A 26784-nucleotide genomic window follows, 5' to 3' on the forward strand; every position below is an offset into this window, starting at 1 on the left:
TGTGGTGTTGGAGAAGACTCTTGAGAGTCCCTTGGACTGCAAGGAGATCCAACCAGTCCATCCTAAAGGAAATCAGTCCTGAATATTCATTGGAAGGACTGATGCTGAGGCAGAAACTCCAATACATTGGCCACCTGATGCGAAGAGCTGGCTCATTAGGAAAGAGCCTGATGCTGGGAAAGATTGAAGGCAGGAGGAGAAGGGGACGACAGAGGATGAGATGGTTGGATGGCATCACCAACTCAATGGACAAGAGTTTGGATAAACTCTGGGAGTTGATGATGGACAAGGAGGCCTGGTGTGCTGCGGTCGATGGGGTCGCAGAGTCGGACACCACTGAGCGACTGAACAGAACCGTCCTCCGCCCAGAACTACATTTTCCAGCAGGCCTTCCGCGGCTCCGGCTCTCGTGGGGCGCGAGGCGCATGCGCCGAGTGCGGCTCCGCCTTGGTCCCGAAGCCGCTCCTCCCTCCGAACAGGTTTCGCGTCGCCGCCTAGAGCCGGCGGATCTCCGGGCTGCGGCGGCGGTTCTCGGGGAGCTGCCTCTCGCGAACTCGAGCGGGCTCAGCTGTGCCTTAGCTCCGGTCAGGGCCATGATCCGCCAGGAGCTCTCCACATCCTACCAAGAGGTACACGCACGGCAGTGGCGGGGAGGGCGCTGCAGCACAGTTTGCCGCGAGGCGGAGCGGGTCTCGAGGGTCCGGGCGTTTTCTGGGGTGCCCGGGGTGGGGGGCTTCCGGGTGGGCAGAGCGCGCCGCCGAGGAGCGGTCGGGGGAGGGGTCCCTCGGCGTGCTGAGCTGCGGCGGAGCAGGAAGGAAGCGGGGCGCGGAGCCTCCTCCGGACGCGGCCGTGGCTGGGCCGAAGGATGGAGCCCCGGGGCCCCGGAGCCGCGACCCGTAACCAGCCGGTGACTGATTAAAAGCCTCGTCCGGACCCGGGCGGCAGCGCGGCCCGCCGGGCAGCACTCCGGGTCGCCTCGAGGACCGTGGGGTTCTTTGCAACAAGTGGAAGAACCCACGCCCTTCTTTCTCCCCGGCCGGAGTAGAGGCGCGCTGGGCGGCAGCTCACCTCCATGCCCAGGGCCTCGTGGCCCCTCAGCTGCTAGCGGTAGCGATCATCACAGCCCGTTCGGATGGCCAGCAAGCTTTGAAAATGTGCTTTCTCCCACAGAGCTGCTTCTCGCTCCGCTCCGCTTCTCTCTCCTGTCTCACCTCCTCCCACGACTGTAACTCTCACTTTCCAGTTCTTTGTCTCTTTTCTTGCCTGTCCTGAGCTACCGACGAGCGGTTCCATCTCTTCCCCCAGACCAGCTTCTCCTCCTGACTCCAGCTCTCCTGTTCCTCCTCGAGGGTCCCAAACCCTGGTCATCTCCGGTGCTCTCCCCTCACCGTGCCCCCCTCCCTTGGCAAGTGCAGGCAGGTTACATCTTCCATCCTCAGGTTTGAGTCCCTGATTCTGCCCTGATCACCTCTCCCTGTTTGGTGTCTCCCATACTGTGCACATTTGTTCAGGGTCCTACCTTAATCCTGGGCTTCCCTTGTGGCTCAGCTGGTAAAGAATCTGCCTGCAGTGTGGGAGACCTGGGTTCCATCCGTGGGTTGGGAAGATGCCCTGGAGGAGGGAATGACTACCCACTCCAGTATTCTGGCCTGGAGAATTCCATGGACTGTATGGTCCATGTGGTCGCAGAGAGTCGGATACAACTGGGCGACTTTCACTTCACTACCCTGATTCCAGAGCATCCCTTTATACCTACACCTGAAGCTGCCACTGGTCTGCCCAGAACAGTCCAGACTTCTTCACAAGCTCTGACAGCCCTGCAGCCCTATCCCGTCATCATCTCCTCACCCACCTAGGTTCTGACCACACTGGAAACTCACCATTTCAAAATGTGCTCCTGCTATGCTTGTACTCATGCTGCTGCTTCAAGTCCTTTGGTTAAAATTCCCTTATTTTACAAGGAGGGATCTCAGATCTCACGTATTCCATGCAGTCTGATTTTCCAGACTAGTCTGAAGTTTCTGTCAGTCCCTCTCATGTGAGCTGCTGCTGCCTTGAGCAATACTGATCAATACTCATGTACATTTCACCCTTTGTAAATGATACTGTGTGGAGTCTGTAAAGCAGATGGCTTCGCTCTATAGTAAAAAGGGAAGTCAAGTTGAAAACAGATGATATATTTGCCTGAGGTTTGCCATTTTTTAATGTAGGATCTGAGCTAGAATCTGATGTTGGGACAAATTTCTGTGTTTCTCCTACCATTTCCTTTATCCCAGAGGAGCCTGTTGGATTTTAGTCAGTGCTTGGGATTTTGTGGCCCCTAGATTCTGTACCCAAGACAGTAGAGGAATCCTGGGGAATGAGTTGTGCCTTTTCCTGACTCTGCAAGTTTTCAGGTTTATAGGGAATAGAGCATAATGGATAAATACTACGACTTTAAAATTTATTTATTTATTTATTTTTGGCTCTGCCGGGTTGTGGATGCGCGGGCTTTCGCTAGTTGCGGTGAGTGGGGGCTACTGCTCGTTGCGGTGCACAGGCTTCTCATGCTGGGGCTTCTCTTGCTGCTGGGCACAGGCTCTAGGCCGTGAAGGCGCAGTAGTTGTGGCTCCTGCGCTCTAAAGCACAGGCTCAGCACCTGTGCACGGGCTTAGTTGTTCTTGGCATGTGGAATCTTCTCCAACCAGGGGTCGTACCCGTGCATGGGCAGATATATACTTCACCACTGAGCCACCAGGGAATCCTCAAATGCTAGGACTTTTAAGTCAAAAAGCCCGAGTTCCTATCCTTGCCTCACCTCTTGCCATTTGTGTGGCTTTTGTCAAGTCACTTCTCTGAGCCTCCGGTTCATCTGTAAAATGAAGCTAATGGTAGTCCTTATCTCATGGGGCTGTGAGGATTAGCTGAGTTGGTATGTAGGGTGCTTAGCTCAGTGCCTGGCAGTAGTGGCCCCTCAGTGAATGCTAGTTCTTGTTAACAGGGCGTGGGCAGCTCCTGCTTCTGGGAAGCACTGGGGTCCTGGTTTACAGGACCCTGTCCCTCATCTGCACATAAACTCTACCGTCCTCTTCTCAAGCAGGGCTCCTAACACGTTTGCCAAAACATAGGCAGTTATCCTGCTTGCAGGGTCAAGGCCAAGGGTGGATTCAGTTTCTATTTCCCCATGGTGGGAGATACTGGAAGGACCCCTCCCCTTGCCTTCCTCAGTGGCCCATTCTGAAGGTCCTGTCTCTCACCTTCAGAAGAAGGCGGCCTCCTGACTCTTTCTTGGAGGCATCATGCTGGAGAACTTGGCCAGGGCCGGGCAAGGAGGTGGGTTTATTATGGCTTCAGGTAGTCAGGAGGGGAGCTGGGTTAGGAGCCTGTTAGGGTTATAGGCTGAACCTGTGTGAAGCTTGGATCTGAGAGTGCTGGGCCTTTCCAGGACTTGTACCTCCCTTTCCCTTTGGCCAGCGAGAGCCCTGGGGCCCTCTTGGTCTGTGTTCCCACTGGGGTCCTGGCTCTTGTGGTATGTTCTTTAAGCTCCTAGCCCTCTTTCACGTGTTGGTTTTCCTTTTCTTTTGGGCTTGGAAGAGTTTGAACTAGTTTTCTCTGATTCTAAAAGGTCAGGCGTGGAGGAGGAGATGGAAGAGTATTAGGTACGTAGGAGCTTTATTTTAGCTCAAGTCTCCTAGAGATGAATTTTTAATGAAAATGTCTTGAGGGACTTTCCTGGTGGTCCAGAGTTTAAGAATCCATGTGCCAATGCAGGAGATACAGGTTCAGTCCCTGGTCTGGGAGGATCTCACATGCCAGGGAGCAGCTAAGCCCACACACGGCAAGAACTTAGCCAGCGCGCCTGGAGCCTGTGATCTGGAACAAGCAAAGCCACTGCGATGAGGAGCCCCCACTTGTTTCAACTAGAGAAAAAGCCTGAGCAGCAGTGAAGTCCCAGTGCAGCCAGAAATAAATAAGTAAAATTATTTTTGAAAAGATGAGAAAAATAAAAAAAGAAGAAAAAATCTTGAGACCTTGAGTGTTGACACTGGGAACCTAAGAAAATACTGGGAAAATCTATCCCTGCCCCCACCCTTCCAATCCAGGGGACTGCTGGCTGCCACCTGGAGTGAGACACTCTGGTCCTGGTGTTTCTTGCTCTTCTTAATACTGTGGAGCCTTGTTGGTTACCACTGTTCATTGTCCCCATTTGACAGGTGAGAACACTGAGGAAGTGAGGTGGAGGTTGCCTGCTATTAGGCTGCTAATTAGCACCTGTCTCTGGGGTGGCCTGCCCTCCCCACTTTGTTCTGCATTTGCAGCCTGAGTTGGTGGACTTTAGCTCTGACGCCAACTTCACTGTTCCATCGTCTGCCTGAGCAGACGCTAAGCTTGCATTTCCTCCTCTTCCGGAAAGTGACTAAGAGCGTGGGTTTTGGAACTAGACTAACTTGGATTTGGCTCCTGTCTCTGTGGCCATGGAAAGTCTTGTGAGTTGAATTGTGTTTCCTGAAAAGATACATCGACGTCCTCACCCCCAGCACCTCAGAGAGTGACCTTATTTGGAAAGAGGGTTATTGCAGATGTACTTAGTTAAGACGAGGTTGTGCTGGAGGAGAATGGCCCTTCATCAGCCTGCTCGGTGTTCTTATTAGAAGCATGACCGTGTGGAGACACAGACTCCATGTAAAGGTGGAGACGGCCTGGAGAGCGGGTGCACCTAAAAGCCAGGAAGCACGCGGAGTTGCTGGCATCACCTGGAGCTGGAAGAGAGGCGTGGGAGGAGGTTCTCCGCCTCAGCCTTCAGAAGGAACCAGCCCTGCGACCACCTTGACTTCAGCTTGCTAGCCTCCATAACTATGAGGGGATAAATTAATTCCTGTTGTTTTCAGCCAGCTAGTTTGTGGTGCTTTGTGGTGGTAGCCCTGGAAGACTAACATATAAGAAGTTATTTGAAATTCCTGAACTTCATTGTGTTCATCTGTAGAGCTGGTATAACATACCCTGCATCATGGGCTTCCCCGATGGTGTTAGTGGTAAAGAACCCACCTGCCTGATCAGGAGACGTAAAGAGACATGGTTCTATTCCTGGGTATTCAGGAGACCTAAAGAGACACGGTTCGATCTTTGGGATGGGAAGGTCCCCTAGCGGAGGGCCTGGCAACCTACTGCAGTATTCTTGCCTGGAAAATCCCATGGACAGAGGAGCTCGTCCATGGGGTTGCAAAGAGTCAGACAGGACTGAAGCGACTTCACGTGCACGCATGCACATACCCTGCAATGTGTGATTTTTTTTTTTTTGATAATTAAGTGAGAAGAAGCCTCTGCTTTCTTGTTTTAGTCTAGAAAGGCAAAGCTGATGTAGCTGACTTCTTTGTGCTCTTTGTTCCTCCTTTTAGCTGAGTGAGGAGTTGGATCAGGTGGTTGAGAACTCAGAGCAAGCGGACGAGCGGGACAAGGAGACGGTCAAGGTCCAGGGTCCAGGGATCTTACCAGGTGAGTGGACTCAGCGCTGGGGGTGGACGTGCCCGGTGCTGAGCCATTGCTGCAGCTGCAGGCCCCAGTCCAGCCAGACACCTGTGTCAGAGGGGTGGTCCCGCCTGGTGTTGGATCTCCAGTATCACCGTCGTTTTGCAGCCGTGCATATTGGATACAATGGCCGGGACTTTGGTTCTTTGCTTTTCTTTTTCCCTGGGAAGCTGTCAGCAGTTGAGCCTCTGATACCTGGGTCACTTCCCAGGGCCCTCTGGGAGATTATCTGGTAGGCTCACGTCTCTGACAAGAGGCCTCTCCAGTTTCGTCGCCCAGCTAGCTGGTCCCATCAGTAAGGTGGCATCCTGCAGAGCCTGGCAGTGACAACCTCTGGTACCTCCACCACCTCTTCCTCCTGCCTACACTCTGCTCCCTTAGCTTCCATAATGTGGCACTGTGCTTCTCAGACCACTCCTTGCAGCCTCTTTTGCAGTCACCCTCCCGCTCTTGGGTGTTAAATATTCGTTCAGAGGCCCCCTTCCCTCAGTCTCTGGTGGGTGGCCTCGCCCAGGCCCCCTCCCCTGCCTCAGTCACTGTGTGCACACACATGTCTGCCGTGGTTTTATCTCTGGCCCAGAGGTACCTTTTTTACATATGCTGTGTACCCTGATTCCCAGGAGATGGCTCTGCCGAGATGTCCCAAAGTTCCCCCGAACTCCACATGTCCAAAATTGACCTCATGGTTTCCCTACTGCCAGCTTGACCCTCTCCCAGTGTTTCCTGTTTCCAGGGACAATGCCATCACCACCCAGTGGGACCTGAGAGTCATTCTTTTTTCCTTCCTTCCCCGCTTCCCCGCTTTCACTGCCCCTTGACCCTGCTGGCGTTTTTCTTCAGGCCTCGCTCCAGGCTTTTTGGTTGTTTTATTCCTCTGCCTGGAGTTCTCTTCTGTCTGTCATTTAGTTAATGCGTAATCATCTTTCAGCTGTCAGCTCACTCTTTTTTTTTTCCTGCAAAGCCTTGTCTGACTGCCTGGCTAGATCACATCCACTGTGACTGGTGACCTCTGCGTCTCTGGCTTGGAACTGTGGCTGATGGAATGGTGTAGGAGTTTGCCTGACTGTTGGGTTAATGTCTGTGTAGTCTACTAGACTATAAACCCCACCAAGGTGGAGACCAGTCCCTTTTGCTTCCCCATTTAGCTCTGGCCGTGCAATAAGGATTTGTGGAATGAATGCCTGAGTGAGTGAGTGAGTGAGTGGAGTCCTGCCTGACTCCAGCTTCTTGGGTGGATTGAGGGGGGTGGGGCTCTGCTCCTCTGGATTCCCATATTTGGAGGGGTGGGGATGGGATTGGAAATTCTGTGATTGTGCCTAATCCTTAGAGAAGACTTTGTAGAAGGAAACAGGCAGGAAGGGCGGCTAACATTTACTGACTGCTTCCCCTGGGTCAGGCTCTGTCATCCCCATGGCCCATCTAATTTTCATGACAGCCCTGTGAGGCGGTCATCCTCTTGATTCCACTTGAGGCCCTAAGGCTCAGGGAGATTAAGTGCATTGTGGGAGAATCTTGACGCTGGCCTGCAGACTGACTGCATCAGGTGCTGTCTGACCCCAGATGCTTTCTACTGCACCTGTAATTAAAAAAAAATAACGCATCCTTCTGTTAAATTCCAGTGTGCTAAAGCTTGTAGCAGGACTGCCCCGACTCTGACTCCGGACATTGCCTCCGAGGGAGACAATGCCCTGAGGTCCTAGGGAGAAGGTTTTGAAAGCCTTGTGTATTAGTTTCTATCTTTTCTGTAACAAATTACCACAAACTTAGTGACTTGAAACAGCTCAGATTTATTATCTGACAGTCCTGGAGGTCAGAAGTCCAAAATGAGTCTCCCTAGGCTAAAGTTAAGGGGTCAGCAGGCCGCAATGCCTTTCTGGAGGCTCCAGAGAAGAATCTGTTTTAGTGCCTTTTCCAGCGTCTCAGGGCTGCCTGCCTTTCTCAGCTCATGTCCCTTCTTCCACCTTCAGGTCTTTCTCAGATCTGCTCGTTCTGACACTGACTTCTGCCTCCCTCTTCCATGTTTAAAGAGCCCTTGTGATTATACTGGGCTCATCCAGGTAATCCAGAATCATTTCCCTGTTGTTGTTTTTTTAAATTAGTTATCTGTGCATTTTTTGGTTGTGCTGGGTGTTTGTTGCTGCGTGTGGACTTTGTCTAGTTGTGGCGAGTAGGGGCTACTGTTCACTGCACTGACAGGCTTACGCGGCGGCTTCTCTCATGTTTGAGCATGGGCTCTAGGTGCATGAGCTTTCGTAGTTGGCGGCTTGCAGAGCCCAGAGCACATGGGCTTCAGTAGTTGTGGCGCACAGGCTCAGTTGCCCCAAGGCATGTGGGTTCTTCCTGGACCAGGGATTGAACCCATGTCCCCTGCATCGGCAGGTGGACTCTTAGCCACTGAATGGAAAGTCCCTTTTCCCCGTTTTAAGGTCAGATAATCAGCAACTATAATCGCATCTTTGCCCTGTAACTTGCCGTAATTATAGGTTCCGAGCTTGAGGACGTGGACACCTGTGGTGGGTCATTATTTTGCCTGCTGCACCCTGCACGGCCCTCTTGCCCCGAGGCTGAAGAGGATGGATGGAGGCAGCAGGAAGAGGATGGAGGCCAGACTTGGAAGGCGAAGTTTCCTGTTGTGTTTCCTTTCAGAGATAAATGCCAGGCAAATGAGGACATGGCCATGGTGACCTTCAACCTTAGCAGCCTCTCTTTCTGCCTCAGATTCCTGGGGCCTCAAAGCCCAAGACGAGGCAGAGCAGGAAGCCAGCCCCCAGGCAGAGCGGATTTTGGGTAGTTTGTTGGCCAGCAAGAGCCTTCCGTGATTTTGGGAAACTCGGCTGGATGCGTGTCCTGTTTAGACTGTAGACAGCCTGGTGCTCAGAAGTCCCTTCAGCCGGTCTCAGCAGTGACTTTGACGATGTGGGGTAAAACTTTCTGAGCCCGTGCTGTGCCTCTGAGTCCCCTCACGGTAATAAAACTGATGGTACTGATGATAGCAGCCACACCTGCTAGGTGCTTTCCTGTTCCAGGCCTGGGCGGGGCTTTCTGTATAGACTCTACCACTGCTTTATAACCCTCCTAGCCACGTTCTGAGGGAGATGTTTAGTCCCAGTTGATAGACAAACGGGCACAGAGAAGTACTGTGCTCCGACTAAATGAATGGCAGGGCTCCGGATGAACCCAGGCCTGTCTCGCTGAATGTATTCTGACTCTGGCTCAGTTGTTCCTGGATGAGGGGCTTTCTCGTCCCAAACTCCTGCCTGACATCCACCAGAGTCACTCACTGACTCCTTCATCTTCGTGCCAAATGCCAAAACCGCAAAGAAGGGGAGTGAGACGTGGCCTGCTTCCAGGAGCTCAGGCCACGTGGAGAGAGAAGGCAGGCTACCCCGAGAAGGACTTAACCCTCCTGCAGAGCCTGCCCTGAACAGCCGAATGGGGTCTGTTTCTCCCTGTCGCCTGCGTTCCTAGTGTTCATTACTCTTCTTGTGTAGCATTTAGCACAGCTGAGAGGGCACGTCTATCGACTGTAATTCTTCAGTTGTGTCAACCCCTTGGGCCTGCCCCGGAGTTCTGTGAGGCACGAAGGTCTGTCTCGTCTCTACTCCTGCTGTAATTCCAGTGCTTAGTAGCCTGGCCCTGTCTAGGAGCCCTGTGTATATCAGTGCTCTGGGAGAGGGAGGTGGGGATTTAGAGCAGGAAAGCACCATATCTAAGCCAACTTGAATGAATGAGTGAACAAAGGCCAAAGAAATGGTAGAGACGGGGCTTCAGGAATGAATGAGCAAGGGCTAGTTGGTGAAGGAAGTAGGATTAATCCAAAGGAAGGGTGATGTATGGGTGGAAAAGAAGGGCTGGCCAGAGAGGAGGGGTGGCATGTGCGAACACATAGAGGTGGGAATGAAAATAGGACATTTCAGAATCAGTGGGAAGCACGGTGGTTGCAACAGAGGGTTGGTGAGAGAAGCAGAGGGAGGTGAGGTAGGAAAGCCAGGCTGGGCCAGACTGGGGGTGCAGTTTCAGCACTGGCGGTTTGGCCTTTCTCTAGGGAGCAGCAGTATTTAAAGGAATTAGAACAGAACAGTAAGGAATGAAGTGGGCATTTAAGGAAGGTGAGTGTGGCAGGGTGTGGGGCTGGATTAAGTTGAAGCAATCCAACTGTGGAAAATTCTTAAAGAGATGGGAATACCAGACCACATTACCTGCCTCCTGAGAAATCTATATGCAGGTCAAAAAGCAACAGTTAGAACTGGACATGGAACAACAGACTGGCTCAAAATTGGGGAAGGAGTCCATCAAAGCTATATATTTTCACCCTCCTTATTTAACTTATATGCAGAGTATATCATGCGAAATGCTGGGCTGCATGAAGCACATCTGGAATCAAGATTGCTGGGAAAAATATCAGTAACCTCAGATATGCAGATGACACCACCCTTATGGCGGAAAGTGAAAAGGAACTAAAGAGCCTTTTGATGAAAGTGAAAGAGGAGAGTGAAAAAGTTGGCTTATAACTCAACATTCAGAAAACGAAGATCATGGCATCTGGTCCCATCACTTCATGGCAAATAGATGGGGAAACAATGGAAACAGTGAGAGACTTTATTTTGGGGGCTCCAAAATCACTGCAGATGATGACTGTAGCCATGAAATTAAAAGACGCTTGCTTCTTGGAAGAAAAGTTATGACCAACCTAGACAGCATATTAAAAAGCAAGACATTACTTTGCCAACAAAGGTCCATCTAGTCAAAGCTATGGTTTTTCCTGTGGTCATGTATGGATGCGAGAGTTGGACTATAAAGAAAGGTGAGTGCCAAAGAATTGATGCTTTTGAACTGTGGTGTTGGAGAAGACTCTTAAGAATCACTTGGGCCTCAAGGATATCAAACCAGTCAATCCTAAAGGAAATCAGTCCTTGAATGTTCATTGGAAAGACTGATGCCGAAGCTGAAACTCCAATACTTTGGCCACCTGATGGGAAGGACTGACTCCTTGGAAAAGAGCCTGATGCTGGGAAAGATTGAAGGCAGGAGGAGAAGGGGATGACAGAGGGTGAGATGATTGGATGGCATCACTGACTCAATGGACATGAGTTTGAGCAAGCTGAGGGAGTTGATGATGGATAGGGAAGCCTGGCGTGCTGCAGTTCATGGGGTCAGACTTGACTGAGCAACTGAACTGAACTGAAGGCAACTGTGCCATGTCAGAGGCAGGAGGCTGATATGATAGCCTGTTTTGATGTGGGGGAGAGGGAGAAGGAAGAATCAAAGAAGATTCTGAGGTTTGAAGCCAAGTGGCTGGATGAGAAGACAAGCTTCAGTGGGTGTGGTGTCTGGGTGGAGTTGGCCCAGAGGCAGTGAGGATTGACAGGAGAGAGTTGAGGACTGGACCCATAGCGGGAGGTTTAGGGGCCTGGAAGAAAGCCAGGGACACAGAATGTGGAATAAGCAGGGAAGGGCCATGAGCTTGGGAAGCGTCCTCATTTGGAGGCCAGAAGAGGAGGTGGGCTGGAGCTCTGGGTAGCAAGACAGGAAGACAGTACAGGGATGCTGAGTGTTTAGCAGCCGAGGTTCGAGTTAAGCACCCGGCGTTCAGGATTGTATTCCCAGTGTTACTCTGTGTGGGAAGCAATTTGATGCCATAATGTGGTTAAAGCCTCAGTCTGTTCATTTCCTCTCTATCAGGGGAAGCACAACCGCTTATTATTCTTTTCAAAGGAAGAGATGAGACCGGACATGCTAATTGAATAAGCAGTTTATTGTATTAGGGATATAATCAAATTGAGAACATTTGGTTAGTTAGTTCTCCACGGAAACAACTGTATATTAATAGAACAGACAAAGATAAGCAACCAAAGAAAAAATAAAGTAAATTGAACCTCATTAAAATGAAAAACTTGCACACCAAAGGATATTATCACGAAAGTGAAAAGATAGCCCACAGGATGGGAGAAATTTTCAAATCATATATCTGATAAAGGACTTGTATTTAGCAATTATAAAGAACTCTTATAACTCAGTAATAAAAGACAACCCAGTTAAAAGTGGACAAAGAATGTGAATAATGTTTCTCTAAAGAAGGTATACATATGACAGATAAACACATGAATAGATTCTCAACATTGTTCGTCTTTAGGGAAATGCAAACCTAAACCACAGTGAGGTGTAATTTCATACCTACCAGGATGACTACAATCAAAAAGATGATGATAAGCAAGTTTTGGTGAGGATGTAGAGAAATTAGAAACCCCAGATGTTGCTGATGAAAATGTATTAATAAAATGGTGCAGCCACTGTGGAAAAGAGTCTGGCAGTTCCCCAAAAGGTTTAAATATAGAGTTACCATATGACCCAGTGGTTCCACTCTTAGTTATATATCCAAGGGAAATGAAAGCTGTATGTCCACACAAAAACTTGTAATGAATGCTTATAGCAGGATCGTAATAGACAAAAAGTAGAAACAACACGAATGTCCATACACCGATGAATGGATAAATGCTGTGTTCACACAATGGAATATTATTGTGCAATAAATAGGAATGAAGGACGGATACATGTTACGACATGGATGAATCTTCAAAACATTGTCACGTGAAAGAAGTCAGACACAAAAGGTCACATACAGTATGACTCCATCTATGAGACTTGCCTGGAATAGGTAAGTCCATAGCAACGGAAAGTAGACCGTTGGTTGCCAGGGACTAAGATAAAGATGGAGTGACTGCTAATGGGTATAGAGTTTCTTTTTGGGTAATGACAATGTTCTGTAATTAGATAGTGGTTGTGACTGTACGCTTTGTGAATATTTTAAAAACTACTATATTTACTTTATAAAGGTCTGTTTTATGGAATATAAATTATATCTCAAAAAAACCAGAATGAAATTAAAACAACCAACCCATCACATCACTAAAAAGAAGAAAAGGATAAACAAAGAATTCATTTCTTCGTCTCAATCTGAATGCATCTTAGCCCAGTGCTGTCTGCAAGGTAGAGTTTTGCAGGGTTATGGTAGTCAGCCAGTTTCCTTTCCTGTGAATAAAGGTCTCAACGATGTTTTCAGAAGTTGAGTTGCTCATCACACATCTTCTTAATGGACTGACTTACCAATACATTCTGGGGCACGTTTGGTTTTTGAAACAGTTCTGTTATGGGTTTTACAAAACTCATAAATTAATTTTCTCAAGAAAGTCTCATACATTCTTTTTGTCTTTCTCCTACTGTGAGTTTGCATATATATGAAGGATGTGTGGGCTCCCCAGGTGGTGCTAGTGGTAAAGAACCCACCTGCCAGTGCAGGAGACCTAAGAGGCATGGGTTCAATCCCTGGGTCAGGAAGATCCCATGGAGGAGGGCATGGCAACCCACTCCAGTACTCTTGCCTGGAGAATCCAGGCAAGAGGAGCCAGACGGGCTACAGTCCATAGGATCACAGAGTTGGGCATGACTGAAGCAACTTACACAGGCACACATACTTTTGAAAAGCATTCATCCAATTTGCCACAGAATAGCTAGTGTTTGGTTTTTCTGACTGAAGAGTACATGGGACATTTTATCAATATCTAGCACCTTTTAAAAATAATGGTAAAATGTAACAATGTCTACTTCTAGCATTCAGTGAGTTCAGTCACTCAGTTGTGTCCGACTCTTTGCAACCCCATGGACTGGAGCACACCAAGCTTCCTTGTCCATCACCAACTCCCAGAGCTTGCTCAGGCTCTTGTCCATTGAGTCGGTGATGCCATCCAACCACCTCATTCTCTGTTGTCCCCTTCACGTGCCTTCAGTCTTTCCCAGCATCAGGCTCTATTCTAATGAGTCAGCTCTTCGCATCAGGTGGCCTAAGTATTGGAGCTTCAGCATCAGTCCTTCCAATGAATATTCAGAACTGATCTTCTTAAGGATGGACTGGTTTGATCTCCTTGCAGTCCAAGGGACTCTCAAGAGTCTTCTCCAAGACCACAGTTCGAAAGCATCAATTCTTTGGCTCTCAGCTTTCTTTATGGTCCAGCTCTCATAGCCATGAAAATAGCTTTGACTAATTTGAATCAGTTCTGATGAGATGGATGAAACTGGAGCCAATTATACAGAGTGAAGTAAGCCAGAAAGAAAAACACCAATACAGTATACTAACACATATATATGGAATTTAGGAAGATGGCAATGACGACCCTGTATGCAAGACAGGAAAAAAGACACAGATGTGTATAATGGACTTTTGGACTCAGAGGGAGAGGGAGAGGGTGGGATGATTTGGGAGAATGGCATTGTAACATGTATACTATCATGTAAGAATTGAATCACCAGTCTGTGTCTGATGCAGGATACAGTATGCTTGGGGCTGGTGCATGGGGAGGGAGGTGGGAGGGGGGTTCATGTTTGGGAACGCATGTAAGAATTAAAGATTTTAAAATTTAAAAAATAAAAAACTAAAAAAAAAAAAATTTAAAACACACACACACAAAAAAAGAAAATAGCTTTGACTATGCGGACCTTTGCTGGCAAAGTAATGTCTCTGCTTTTTAATATGCTGTCTAGATGGGTCATAACTTTTCTTCCAAGGAGCAAGCGTCTTTTAATTTCATGGCTGCAGTCACCATCTGCGGTGATTTGGAGCCCAAGAAAATAGTCTGTCACTGTTTCCATTGTTTCCCCATCTGTTTGCCATGAAGTGATGAGATTGGATGCTACCATCTTAGTTTTTTGAATATTGAGTTTTAAGCCAGCTTTTTCACTCTTCTCTTTCACTTTCATCAAGAATGACAATCACTTTCACTTTATCACTTTCGTCAGGATGAACTTTAGTTCCTCTTCGCTTTCTGCCATAAGGGTGGTGTTATCTGCATATCTGAAGTTGTTATTTTTCCTGGCAATCTTGATTCCAGCTTGTGCTTCATCCAGCCTGGCATTTCGTATGAAATACTCTGCATATAAGTTAAATAAGCAGAGTGACAGTATACAGCCTTGACGTACTCCTTTCCCAGTTTGGAACCAGTCCTTTGTTCCATGTCTGATTCTAACTGTTGCTTCCTGACCGACATACAGATTTCTCAGGAGGCATTGGGGTGTCACACATAGCATGTGTGGATGATAAACAGTTCCACGGTTTTTTATTTACATTACATGCCAATTTGTAGATCAATGAAAGCTCTGTAAAGAAGTTAAATTTGGAGTCTAGGAGTCAGTATTCCAGGACCCTCATCTGATGTCCATTGATGACTGCGGGGCCAGGATTGCTGCACAAGGTATGGAGTTGGACCAGATGGCCTTTTAGGTCCCTAACAACTCTTAGAAGATTCTGTTCAGATGTTATTATGCACCAATTCAGTCATTCAGAGTTCCTTCCCTCTCATCTTGTGATCTTAGGATATAGCACCCTGATTGCCTGTTGCCACTGCAGTTATGAGCCACTCAGACATTGAGTGTGCTTTTAGCTGCCTTGTTCTGAAGTGAACCTGTGGTCCCACATGGACCGTAGGGGCTGGGGGTGCCTTCCAAGCAAAACGGCTGCGGGCAGGCCCCTGTGCCCAGACTACCGTACTTCCGGTGACCGATCAGGAACCAGCACCTGAGCGAAAGGAAGCCGTCTGCAGTTGAGTGTGAAGAAGGGCCGTGTCTGTGACATGCCCAATGGGGAACCCTTTCCTATACACGATACTCTTTAGGAGAAGGTCTGGATGCGAGACTGAGAGAAAGACTTTTGAGAGTGAAATGGAGCAGAGTTACGAGAGAGGCACGGCGAGAAGGCAGGTTGCAAAGCTGTGAGGGAGGAGAACTGACACAGTCCCTTGTAACAGGAGGCAGCAGCAGTAGACTCGGAGGCAACACAAGTTGAGAGCAAGAGTTGCCTTAATTCCTTTCGGAGAACTGGAGCTGCTCTGTGCCTTGGCTTCACTCTCAGCTACCCAAGGGGTTTCCTTGGGGCTTCCTGCTTTCTCTTAAAACATCCATTGGCTAGAGTAACCTGCTCTTCACAACCTGAAGGAACCACACAAACCCTTCTGTGAATTGGCATTCCTGTAAAGGAAGAATTTTTTTAACTTTTTTGCCATTAATAGTAAGGCACATCAATTGGTTTCTAGTTCTGTGTGCCTGAAATGTACTGACCAGTTGAGAGGTAGCTAAGTTGGCATTGCACAACTTAATTCATCTGTTTTTTGGCCTGTTCATCCATTTAACAGACATGAAAACATTACATGCCTATTATGTGAAACACTGTATTCTGTCCCACCTCCATTTTATCTTCTTGTATTTTTTCTCATTAATTATTATGAGATGGTTGTTTCATGGCCTTCATCTTTGTTATCTTCATCGCTGAGGGCTTCATTTTTTGAGGGGTAGAGGGTACATTCTCTCTCTCCAGTGACAGTAATTCATGGGGCAGGTACTCTGTCAGGCATTTGAAGCAAATTTGTCATTTGCGTCTCTCAGAAATGCTAGAAAACTGAAATGATTTCCTTTTCACAGGCAGCAGGTGAGCCCTAGGAGCGCCAGATAGCTTGCTGTGGGCCACAGAGTGGTCATAGTCAGCAGCAGAGCTGGGCTTGCAGCCCATGCTGCTGCTGTGCCTCTGGGCTGGAGAGCTGGTCTTCAGTTCACCAAACACGTGAATAGTGAACAGTAGATGATGCCTTCCTCAGAAGCCTCCCAGGGCTTTAGTCCCAGAGCTAACGCAGCCTCCTCCACAAAGCCTCTGCTGACCTCTGCCCGCTCCCTGACTCCCCTTTGTCCCTCTGAGGAAAGGAAATCTCATAGTTTCCACCTTCAGGGCCTTCGAAGTTCTGTTGCACTAGTAGCGCAAACCATCGATCCTTCTCCCTTGGGTCCTCTCTCGGTATCTCCCTGAAGCACGCAGCACAAAGTGTTGCATGTAGAGCTGGTGCTCAATGTTGGATTGTGGGCGTAGAGTGAATGATTTCCTTCTTTCTGACCAGCTAGGGCCCTTTGTAGTTCTATGCTCCTCTTGCTTTTGTGCTTTCTAAATAAAAGAAAATGAGATAGTTATGAGCAAATACTCTTGTGTCTTTGTATTTAAAGTCCATCTCTTAATTACGGCATTTGGTTGGGTCCTGGGTTTAATCCAGACTGGTGGTAGTCTCTGCCTTTCCACTGGTATCCAGTCTGTTTACTGCAGGTGCTGGTGCGGTCGCCTGTGGCTCCACCGTTTTATTGTTCTCTGTTTGTCTCATAGGTTGGTTGTTTCTCTGTTGCTTCTTTCCTGAAAGTTAGAAAATTTGCAGTATTGTTGTATAATTTTTGCATTAGATAGCCTTAAATTTTTAAGATTATATAAGTGGCTTTTTATATTTACCCACATAGTTAACATTTCCAGGGATCTTTATTGCTTCGTATACATCTGGGAGTTGCCATCTAGTGTCATTTCAGAGTTTTCTTTAGCATGCATTCTAGTGCAGATCTGTTGGTAATGAATTCTCTCCGCTTTTGTGTTTGAAAATACCTTTATGTCCCCTTCATTTTTAAAGGTTAGTTTGCTGGAATTTAAACATTCTTGAGTTGATGGAATTTTTTTTTTCTTTCAATACTTTAAAGATGTTCCATTGTCTTGTAGTAGTGGTGTCAGTTGCTCAGTCGTGTCTGACTTTGCAACCCCGTGGACTGTAGCCCACCAGGCTCCTCTGTCCATGGGATTCTCCAGGCAAGAAGACTTGGAGTGGGTTGCCATTCCCTTGTCCAGGGGATCATCCTAGCCTGGGGATCGAACCCGGGTCTCCTGCATTGCAGGCAGATTCTTTACCATCTGAGCTACAGGGAAGCCCCCATTGTCTTTCGGCCTTCATTACTTCTGATTAAACATTAACCTGTTGTTAGATTTAATTTCCTGTATGTAATATATGTAATATGCTCCTCACCCGCCTCCATTTTTCCTGGGTGCCTTCAAGATTTTTTTTCCCTTTGCATTGGCAGTTTCAGGATGATTTGCCCAGAATTGGTTTATTACTTATCCTGCTTGGCATGTATTGAGCTTCTTGAATCTATAAATTGATATTTTTTTCTCCAGTTTTTGGGAAGTTTGGGCCATTCTTTTTTCAGATATTTTTTGCGACCTATTTTCTCTCTTCAGTTACCTTTTGTTAGACTGCTAGATGTCGTCCCACAGTTATCTAGGCTCTGTTAGATGTTTCTTCAATCTTTCTTTTTTTAGATTGGATGATTTCTGTTCATCTAACTTCAACTACACTGTTTTTTTGTTTGTTTGTTTGTTTTTTTCCTGCCATCTTTCGCTGTTAAAGACTACATAGTGAGTTTTTCATTTTATTTATTTTTCTTTTCAGCTCTAGAATCCCCATTGGTTCTTTTTTTATAGTTTCTATACTTCTCCTCTGTTCATTCCTTATCCATACATTGTAAGTCCTTTAGGTGCTGTAAAATTCCTGTCTGTGAATTGCAACATTTGGGGTCATCTTAGTGCTGGTTTGTATGTACTACTTTTTTCAAGTGTGGGTCACATTTTCTTGTTTCTTTGCATGTCTAATGATTTACTTTATTGAACACTAGACATTTTCAGTGACACATTATAGAAGTTCTGAATTCTCTTATGATCCTGTGGGGGAAAAAAATTTTTTTTTAAGTATAACTTCCATTTTATTGTCTTTTCAGAGAAACCAATATTTCTTCAGTCTTTAAGGACTTGGATCCTTACATGGGCTTGGGTGGAGGACGTGGGGCAGCACCCGCAGGTCTAAATCGGGGTGGAGGTGTTCGGTCCTTGCGGGCTTCCCTAGAGCGATTCCTGACTACCTTGCTGTGAATCGCACAACTCACGCAGTAACGTAGTTTCACATACAGCTTGGGAAGCACATGGGCGTCGAAAACACTCGCTTCGGAAATGTCCCTGATGGCTGCGGCCTCTACGATGTTCCGAACGACGAACTTCTTAATGGCCTTCTTGGGCACGCATGGGCACAGTTGGTACAGTGAGTAGGCTGCATGTGGCAGCGGCCCTTTTTGGCACGACCGTTGTTCCTTCTTTTCTTGGTCATCGTGGAAGCGCTGAGGTGAGAGAGCCTGTGAAGAATTTTTTTTTAGCAAGTAGATAAACTAGCAAGACTCAAGTTCTAATCACCTATATTCCTTGCATGAAGAGCAGCTGAACTCTATTCTCAATCTTGCGGTTTCCAGCTGCTGCTTTTTCCTGGCCCTCCTGGGGTCTTCAGTGAGAACTGGAGCATGTTTTGTTTGCAGATTTGGGAGTTCATTTGCCCATGTAGCTCCCTCCCTTTCAGAGTTTTCCCTTAACTTTCTGGCTGCTTCCCCAGCCTTGGACTTTGTCCACTGTCTCCCTGCACCACACCTTATACTGTTCAGAGCCCTCAGGCAAAAAGCTGCAAGTTTACAAATCTCACCGGATGCAGTTTATTTTTTTCAAAAGGGGTAGATTCTCTTTTAGTTTCAGCTTGCTTTTGATCATTTTCCAGCGCCTTCAAATAATTTTAAATTATTTCGTCCAAGTTTGTAATTGTGTTCTGTAGAAGGGCGGTGTGACCGCGCAGCCTTGTCACTGTTGGAAGCCAGAAGCCAAGCACGTGCCTTCTGGGGCTTCCATTCCAACCCGGCTTCCTCCTCAGCCTAGTGCTCAGCTGCTGGGGAGGAGACAGGCTTTTCCTCAGGGAGCCCATGGTTTCAGGAGCAGAGACCCTCCAGGAGCACTGTGGGAGTGTCTCAGCTCGGCCTGTCCTCAGCAAGTACCTCAGGCTGGTGAGCAACAGAAATGTTTTTCCCGGTTACGGAGGCTGGAAGTTCAGGGCCCCGGTGTCGGCAGGTTTGGAGTCTCCCGAGGCCCCTTTCCTTTGGCTTTCAGTCTGTGCGTTCTCATGTGTGACTTTTTCTCTGAGTGTCTGCACCTTCTTGTCTCTCCCTCTTCAAAGTATGGTTAATTTACCGTGTTTTGTTAGTTTCAAGCATACAGCAAAGTGAATCAGCTATGCATATATGTTCTCTTTCAGATTCTTTTCCAGCCCACCAGGTTGTTCCCTGACGCCGAGACAGGTCCCTGTGCTATGCAGCAGGTCCTTGCTGTTCACCTAGTTTTTTTACAGTAGTGTGTATATGTTAATCCTACATCCCTGATTTCTCTCTCTCCACACCCCCTCCTGCTCTCTCCTTTGGTATACATTTGTTTTCTAAGTGTGTGAGTCTATTTCTGTTTTGTGACTAAGTTCATTTGTATCATTTTTTTTTTTTTAGATCCCGCATATTAGTGATGATTGTCTTTCTCTGTCTGACTGATTTCACTTAATATGATCATCTGTGTGTCCATCCACGTTGCTGGAAATGGCATTGTTTCCTCCTTTTTAATGGATGAGCCGTGTTCCACTGTGTGCGCGTGCCTCGTCTTCCCTGTGTATTCACCTGTTGGTAGACTCAGGTCGCTTCCCTGTCTTGGCTGTTACAAACAGCACTGCAGTGAGTACTGGGCTCCATGTTATCTTTTCGAATCAGAGTTTTCTCCAGATACGGGCCCAGGAGTAGGATTGCAGGATCGTATAGAATTCTGTTTTCAGTTTTCTGAGGACCCTCTGTAGTGTTCTCCATGGTGGCTGTACCAGTTTACATTCCTACCAGTAGCATGCTGCTCAGTCGCTTCAGTCGTGTCCAACTCTGTGCGAACCCATAGACGGCAGCCCACCAGGCTCTGCCGTCCCTGGGCTTCTCCAGGCAAGAGTGCTGGAGTGGGTTGCCATTGCCTTCTCCAATGCATGAAAGTGAAAAAAGAAAGTGAAGTCGCTCAGTCGTGTCCGACTCTTAGCGACCCCATGGAGTGCAGCCTACCAGGCTCCTCCGTCCATGGGATTTTCCAGGCAAGAGTACTGGAGTGGGGTGCCATTGCCCATAGGCCCTCCCTTTTCTCCACACCCTCTCCAGCATTTATTATTTGTAGACCTCTTACAATGATGGTCATTCTCTACAGGTGAGAGGTGATTATGTTGTTGTGGTTTGATCTGTATTACTCTAATATCCCCTGGAGAAGGAAATGGCACCCCACTCCAGTATTTTTTGCCTGGAAAATTCCATGGACAGAGGAGCCTGGTAGGCTACAGTCCATGAGGTCGCAAAGAGTCAGACATGACTGAGCGACTTCACTTCACTTCACTCTAATAGTTAGCGATATTGAACATCTTTTCATGTGCCTTCTGGCCATCTGTATGTCTTCTTTGCAAAAATGTCTGTTTAGGTCTTTTGCCCATTTTTTGATTGGATTTTTTTTTTTTTTGTTAAACTATATGAGCTATTTGTATGTTTTGGAAATTAATCCCTTGTCAGTCTTGTGGTTTGGAAATATTTTCTCCTAGACCATGAGATTGTCTTTTCGTTTTTAAGCTTTTAAGTTTAATTCAGTCCCAGTTGTTTACTTTTGTTTTTATTTTCATTACTTTAGAAGGTGGATTTTAAAAAATATTGCTGCGATTTATGTCAAAGAGTGTTCTGCCTATGTTTTCCTCTGGAAGTTTTATAGTATTTGGTCTTACATTTAGGTCTTTTATCCATTTTGAGTTTATTTTTGTGTATGTTGTTAGAGAATGTTCTAATTTTATTCTTTCACACGTAGCTGTCCCGTTTTCCCAGCACTGCTTACTGAAGAGACTTTCTTTTTTCTTTTGTATATTCTTGCCTCCTTTGTCATGGATTAATTAGCCACAAGTGTGTGGGTTTATTTCTGCGCTTGATAATTCTGTTCTTTTGACCGGTGTTTCTGTATTTATGCCCATATCATACTGTTTTGATTACCTTGTAGCATAGTCTCAAGTTGCTAGGAAAGGTGGAAAAAGGGAGGAGAAGGGGACGACAGAGGATGAGATGGTTGGATGACATCACTGACTCGATGGTCATGAGTCTGAGTAAACTCCAGGAGTTAGTGATGGACAGGGAGGCCTGGCGTGCTACAGTCCATGGGGTCACAAAGAGTCGGACATGACTGAGCGACTGAACTGAACTGAACTGAGCTGATGGTCTCAAGTCAGGGGGTGTGACTCCTTCAGCTCTGTTCTTCTTTCTCAAGATTGTTTTGACTGTTCAGGGTGTTGTGTGTGTCCATACAAATAGAAAATGTTTTGTTCTGTTTCTGTGAAAAATGCCACTGGGCTCTTCCTCTTCTTTATAGTCATTCGTGCTATTGGATTAGGGCCCATCCTTATGACCTTCTTTAACTGCCTTAGCTCCTTGACCGCCCTGCTCCAAACACTGTCACCCTGTCTTAAGTCTTCACCTTAGGGCTTTTGGGGAGGGGATGGCCTCAGGACACATGCAGTCATTCACCATTTAGTTACAGAAGGCCTGCCGTATTCCAGGCATCGCATGAAGGGCTAGGGGTGCAGTGTGGACAAGAATGGCCCCGTATCCACCCACGTGGAGCTCACAGCCTGGGGGATAAAGAGACATGTAGACGGTGACATTGCAGAGTGATAACAAGGGCCATAGGGTGTCCTGGGAGCACTGAGAAACGGGTGCCAATCAAGTTACGGGGTCGAGGGGGCTTCCTTGAGGACATGCCTTTCTAAACTGAAACCTGAAGGATGAATTAGGAGGCAGCCATTGGGAGAACAGTGCTTCAGGCCAGGCTTGGGGTGAGAGGGGCTTCAGGGCAGAGGAGGGCACACTGATTCGGCTGCTCAGATGTGGGCAGTGCCCATGCTGGGTTGAAAGCGTCTCCTGGGGGAGTCTCCTCCAGCTCGGGTCCCCATCCTGGCAGAGCAGGAGTGTGGTGTATGTTGATGGGTGCCAGGTGTTGGGCTTTGGGGTGGGGGGGTTGGGTGTGCAGACAGCCTTGCCTCTGGGGTGAAGCAGGTCAAGGGCCTGGAGACACCCTCTGGGTCATGTGTATGTTGTTGTTGCTCAGCCCTGGACAGTGAGTCGGCCTCCAGCAGCATCCGTTTCAGCAAGGCCTGCCTGAAGAACGTCTTCTCAGTCCTGCTCATCTTCATCTACCTGCTGCTCATGGCCGTGGCCGTCTTCCTGGTCTACCAGACCATCACGGACTTCCGCGAGAAGCTCAAGCACCCTGTCATGTCGGTGTCTTACAAGGAGGTGGATCGCTACGACGCCCCAGGTAGCACCTGCCCCGGGACAGGCATCGGGTCCCAGGCAGCGACTTCTAAATACCCCCCAAGCCTCCATTGCATTCCTGGCACGGTGCCGGGCACCATGGGCAGGGCAGGGGAGTCTGAGACAGTCTGGGTGTGGGTTGCCCCACCCCATGAGCTGCCGTTGGTACCCAGCCAGAGGGTCGTGTGCCGAGGAGCGAGGCGGATCAAGCCTGGAGTGCTGGCTGCAGGGCTGGAGTGGGCACCGAAGACTTCGTTCACAGCAGGATTTGAGCTGGGCTTTGGCAGATGGAAGAGTTTCTCTGGGAGGCGGGTCCATAGAAGCAGAGATGAACTTAGGGAGACAGGGCTTCTCTGGGGAGATGAGTCTAGTCTGGCTGGAGCCGGGCCCCAGTGACCAGGGGAAGTGGGAGTTCCGGGAGGCAGGGGAGGTGCGGCCATCCAGAGGTGGCTGGGGCCTTCCTGGAGAGGGGACCCCCAGGCCACATCACCCACTGGGAGCCATCTCTACCGAAGAGGGGACTGTCTGCTCCAGGGTGGCGGTGCTGGTGCTGGGTTCTGGTAGCGTGGTATGAACGGTGGAGGGGGCCGTGGCGTGAGGTCTGGGGGCTCGGGCTCTACCCCCCCAGCCTGTGCCCCCGCCACTCTGCCCACGGGACGCCCCTGAGTGACCCTCAGGACGGACTGCTTACAGCGCAGAGCCAGAGTCTTGAGTCCCCTCTCCCAGGGGCTTCTTGACAACGTATGCCGGTCCTAGCCTCTTCTCCCGCTTCGTGATTGTCCCTCCTCTCTCTGTGTCCACTGTGGCCTTTCTCTCTGGGTTTTACTCTGTACCTGGTCCCTTTGTCTCTCTGACGTTGCCGGTGTCCGGGGTCCATGTGCAGCTCTCAGTGTGGTTAGAACAACTGCCATCCTTGCAGCTTGGAGTGCGGCGCCTTGGCTGGGGAAGGGGAGGGACTTTGGAGATGGTGACTTGCACACGTGGCGCTCCCATTCGGAGCAGGAGATGAGAGACGGGGAGACCTGGGGAGTCCCACCGCCGAGGGTCACCCGGTGAGCCTGCAGGCGGGCAGCGGTCCTGGGGGCCTGGCCTCCCGGCTAGGTCTTGGGGTACCTCCTGGGAGCACGTGGAGCAAGGCTCTGAATGGGGTGGGTGTTGCTATAGGCACCAGGCTGGCTGCATCCCCAGCCAGGAGAGGGGCTAACTGAGAAGGCCCTGGCTGCCTCCATGAGAGCGGGGCTTTCTGAGGGCAGGGCGTGGGGCTCCCCACCCTCTGTAAACAGCCCTTTTTTTCTTCCTCCTCTGCAGTCACCCCGGGAGTCCTGGACTTAGGTGACTGATGAGTGTGAAAAAATACGCATGACATGGTTTTAGGTGTGTGTTCACTTCTCCCTGTTCCGCCTCCAGGCATCGCCCTGTACCCCGGTCAGGCCCAGCTGCTCAGCTGTAAGCACTATTACGAGGTCATCCCGCCTCTTAGGAGCCCCGGGCAGCCCGGAGACGTGAACTGCACCACCCAGAGGATCAACTACACGGACCCCTTCTCCAATCAGACCCTGGTAATGCTCGTCTCCTGGGCAGTGCGTACCCCGAGGGTCCCCATCTTCTTTCTGCCAGCTAGCCTCCCTTGCCCTTGGTGTGGGCCCTCACCCACAGCAAACATGAGGCTGTCCTCTGGGGTCTGGCCGTGGCTGGCTCGCCTGCATCCAGGGCGGCAGTGGGGCCTCATCCTTCTCTGAGTGACCCTCTGCGATTCCCTCAGTGTGGATGGAAGGAGGCAGGGCTGCAGAGTGGAGCTGGTGTGATGTCACCAGGCGGGCCTCATTCCCGAGTGCTCAACAGAACTGCCAGGATCGTTTCTGATAATACAGATTCCAGGTTCCACTTGGGCCCACCGGAATCGTGGTTCCTGGGGTCGGGGCCTGGGAATCCGTGTTCTGGAGTAAAGGGGCCCCCTGTGAGAAGGAGCACTGGTCCGGGAACAAGGACCCTGGCCCGGCCGTCACGGAGGCTCAGCTCAGCAGGAGAGTGGATGACAAGGGTTCTGGAGGCAAGGAAGGAGTTCTGTGTATATTTACATCCTCTCCTTTGCATCCCGTATCCTTGTTTCCAAAAGGACAGGGCTACGTTAAGTTTTCCAGCTCGAAACGAGGAAGGAAAGGGTTTCTAGGCAGAGGAACTCTGCACCAAAACATAAAGGGAGTTAGCAGCATGCTTGTTTGTTCCTCTGAGCAAAATTTCACAGGTGGGTGTCTCTGGAGAGCCAGGGGCCCCCAAAGGGTAGCAGATGGTGAAGCTGTGGACAGAAGGACTGGCTGGACGAGGCAGCTCGCGTGTCGAATACGGAGCAGGACGTGCCCCTTGGGTGATACAGAGGCCCCAGGTGGACCTTGAGATGAAAGAATTCCTCTGAGACTTTTTGTTAATATGTATTCTAGACCTCCTCCTGAAATCCTGCTGAAATAATTCCCATTCCTGCACATGATAGAGTAAGGTACAATATCGATAATAAGAACAGATAGGAGGACCAGAGATTTTGAGGAACTGGTGTAAGGTATAAACAGCCCGTTGGATCAGATCTATGGAGCGGGGCCAGGGAAAGCCCATGCCTGAAAGCAGGGGCCACGGAGTCCCTGTTGTTGTGGTGAAGGCTTTCCTCCCACTCCCAGCTCTCTTTCATCACGAAGAGCCAGGCTGCCCATTGGGCAAGTTAGGATCCTGGCTCTGGGCCCGGCGGCCCGGCTTGCAGCCTTCGCAGGGCTTCTGGGGACAGTGTTTGCTCTGGGCGAAGGCCCCGGGGCCCTTCTCTGCATAAGCTCGGGGTGGGGGTTCCTGCCTGGGCACTGGGTTAGCAGAGAGAAACAGCAGAACTCGAGACGGGATGTCCGTGGCAGGAGGAGGAGAGTGCTGGGATAAAGGACTCTTAATGGGAGATGAGGACGTGGAGCGCCTGGCCCACCGGCCCGCACAGCCCACTGCCTCGGCGTGTCCTCCCCATGAGCCCCAGGCCGGGGCCAGCCTGCAAGAGCCCCCCTTAGGAGGAAGCCCACACCCCAGACCCATGCTAGTTAGCCCGACCCTACACTCAGAATGGAGAATTCAGGGTCACCAGGAGACCAACAGCAGTAAAGGCTGGAGAGGAACTGACAGAATTGACTCCAGGAAATGGGAGCTAATTTAAATGAAAAGAACTGTAAGAAATTTGAACGAGGAGCTGGATAGTACAGTGCAGACACCATCCGGATGCCACTCTGTCTTAGTTCCCTGGTTACCAGCCTGTGCCCACTTAGATGGCGCTGTGGATACCGGCTCCCTGGCCTTCCTTCCTCTTGGCTCCCCTCTGAGTGGGACGCTTACCAGGAGTCATCGTGGCCCACACCCGTCCAGGCCGGTTGGATTTGTTGTAATAGTCAGAGTTTAACTGAATATCATAGAAATTCATGAAATGAGGGCTCAAAAGGAGAGTTGTTTCTGTGCAGACGGAAGCTGGCTACAGTTACTGCCTCCAGCCCCAGGTGGCTCCTTGCCATCCACAGCCATGGGCTAGAGAGGAGGCACCTGATCCCCGGGCCCCGCGTCCCTCCCCGCACCAGGCAGAGCGGTGAAGGAGCGGAGGCCGCGGTGGAGCTCCCCCGAGAGGCACGGCCACCTGCTGAGGCCTGGTGATGCCCCTGGGGTGGGACCTGTGAGGTGTGTCCTGCCTTGGCCCTGGGAGGAGACCCCTGCGTCCTGGGTTGCCCGGGCCTAGTCCACTGGGGAGCCCGCGTCGGTGGGTGGGCGCGTGTACCCGGCTCCCCAGGCTGGCACTCTGGTCTCTCTGTCTCTGCAGAAATCCGCCCTGATTGTGCGGGGGCCGCGGGAGGTGCAGAAGCGGGAGCTGGTCTTCCTCCAGTTCCGCCTGAACCAGAGCAGCGAGGACTTCAGCGCCATCGATTACCTGCTCTTCTCGTCCTTCCAGGAGTTCCTGCACAGGTGCCCTTCAGAGCCCGCTTGACCCCCAGGATCTCACTCTAGCCGTGTGCATCCCTGGGCTGGGGGTGGGGGGCAGGTGTGGGGAATTGGGACGCTAGGCGGCCGCCGGGCAGACGGAGGGCCCCCTGAGAAAGTCTGGGGAGCCTGGGAGGGTGTTCTGACCCCACATGCAGAGCTGGATGCGCCCCGGAGGGTGGGCACTTGGGTCCCCCACTCCCTGACGGCGCTGCAGAGGATAGGCCGGAGCTG

General features: G+C 49.7%; 1 protein-coding gene and 1 pseudogene across 2 annotated transcripts in view; one reads left to right on the forward strand and one right to left on the reverse strand.

Annotated features, from left to right (window-relative positions):
• Positions 459–26784, forward strand: part of TMEM206 (transmembrane protein 206) — a 33398-nt gene continuing 7072 nt past the window's right edge. For both annotated transcript variants that reach the window (XR_001919331.1, XM_018060751.1), the window contains exons 1-5: positions 459–629; positions 5376–5472; positions 22358–22567; positions 23971–24122; positions 26393–26535. Coding sequence is in view for 1 of the 2 variants with exons in the window: in XM_018060751.1 (XP_017916240.1) it covers positions 594–629; positions 5376–5472; positions 22358–22567; positions 23971–24122; positions 26393–26535 (638 nt within the window). In the remaining variant the exon portion in view is untranslated. The remainder of the gene's footprint in view (positions 630–5375; positions 5473–22357; positions 22568–23970; positions 24123–26392; positions 26536–26784) is intronic.
• On the reverse strand, positions 18090–18530 carry LOC108637791 (annotated as a pseudogene).

Source organism: Capra hircus, chromosome 16 (genome assembly GCF_001704415.2).
Source record: "Capra hircus breed San Clemente chromosome 16, ASM170441v1, whole genome shotgun sequence".
NCBI classification, from domain to species: domain Eukaryota; kingdom Metazoa; phylum Chordata; class Mammalia; order Artiodactyla; family Bovidae; genus Capra; species Capra hircus.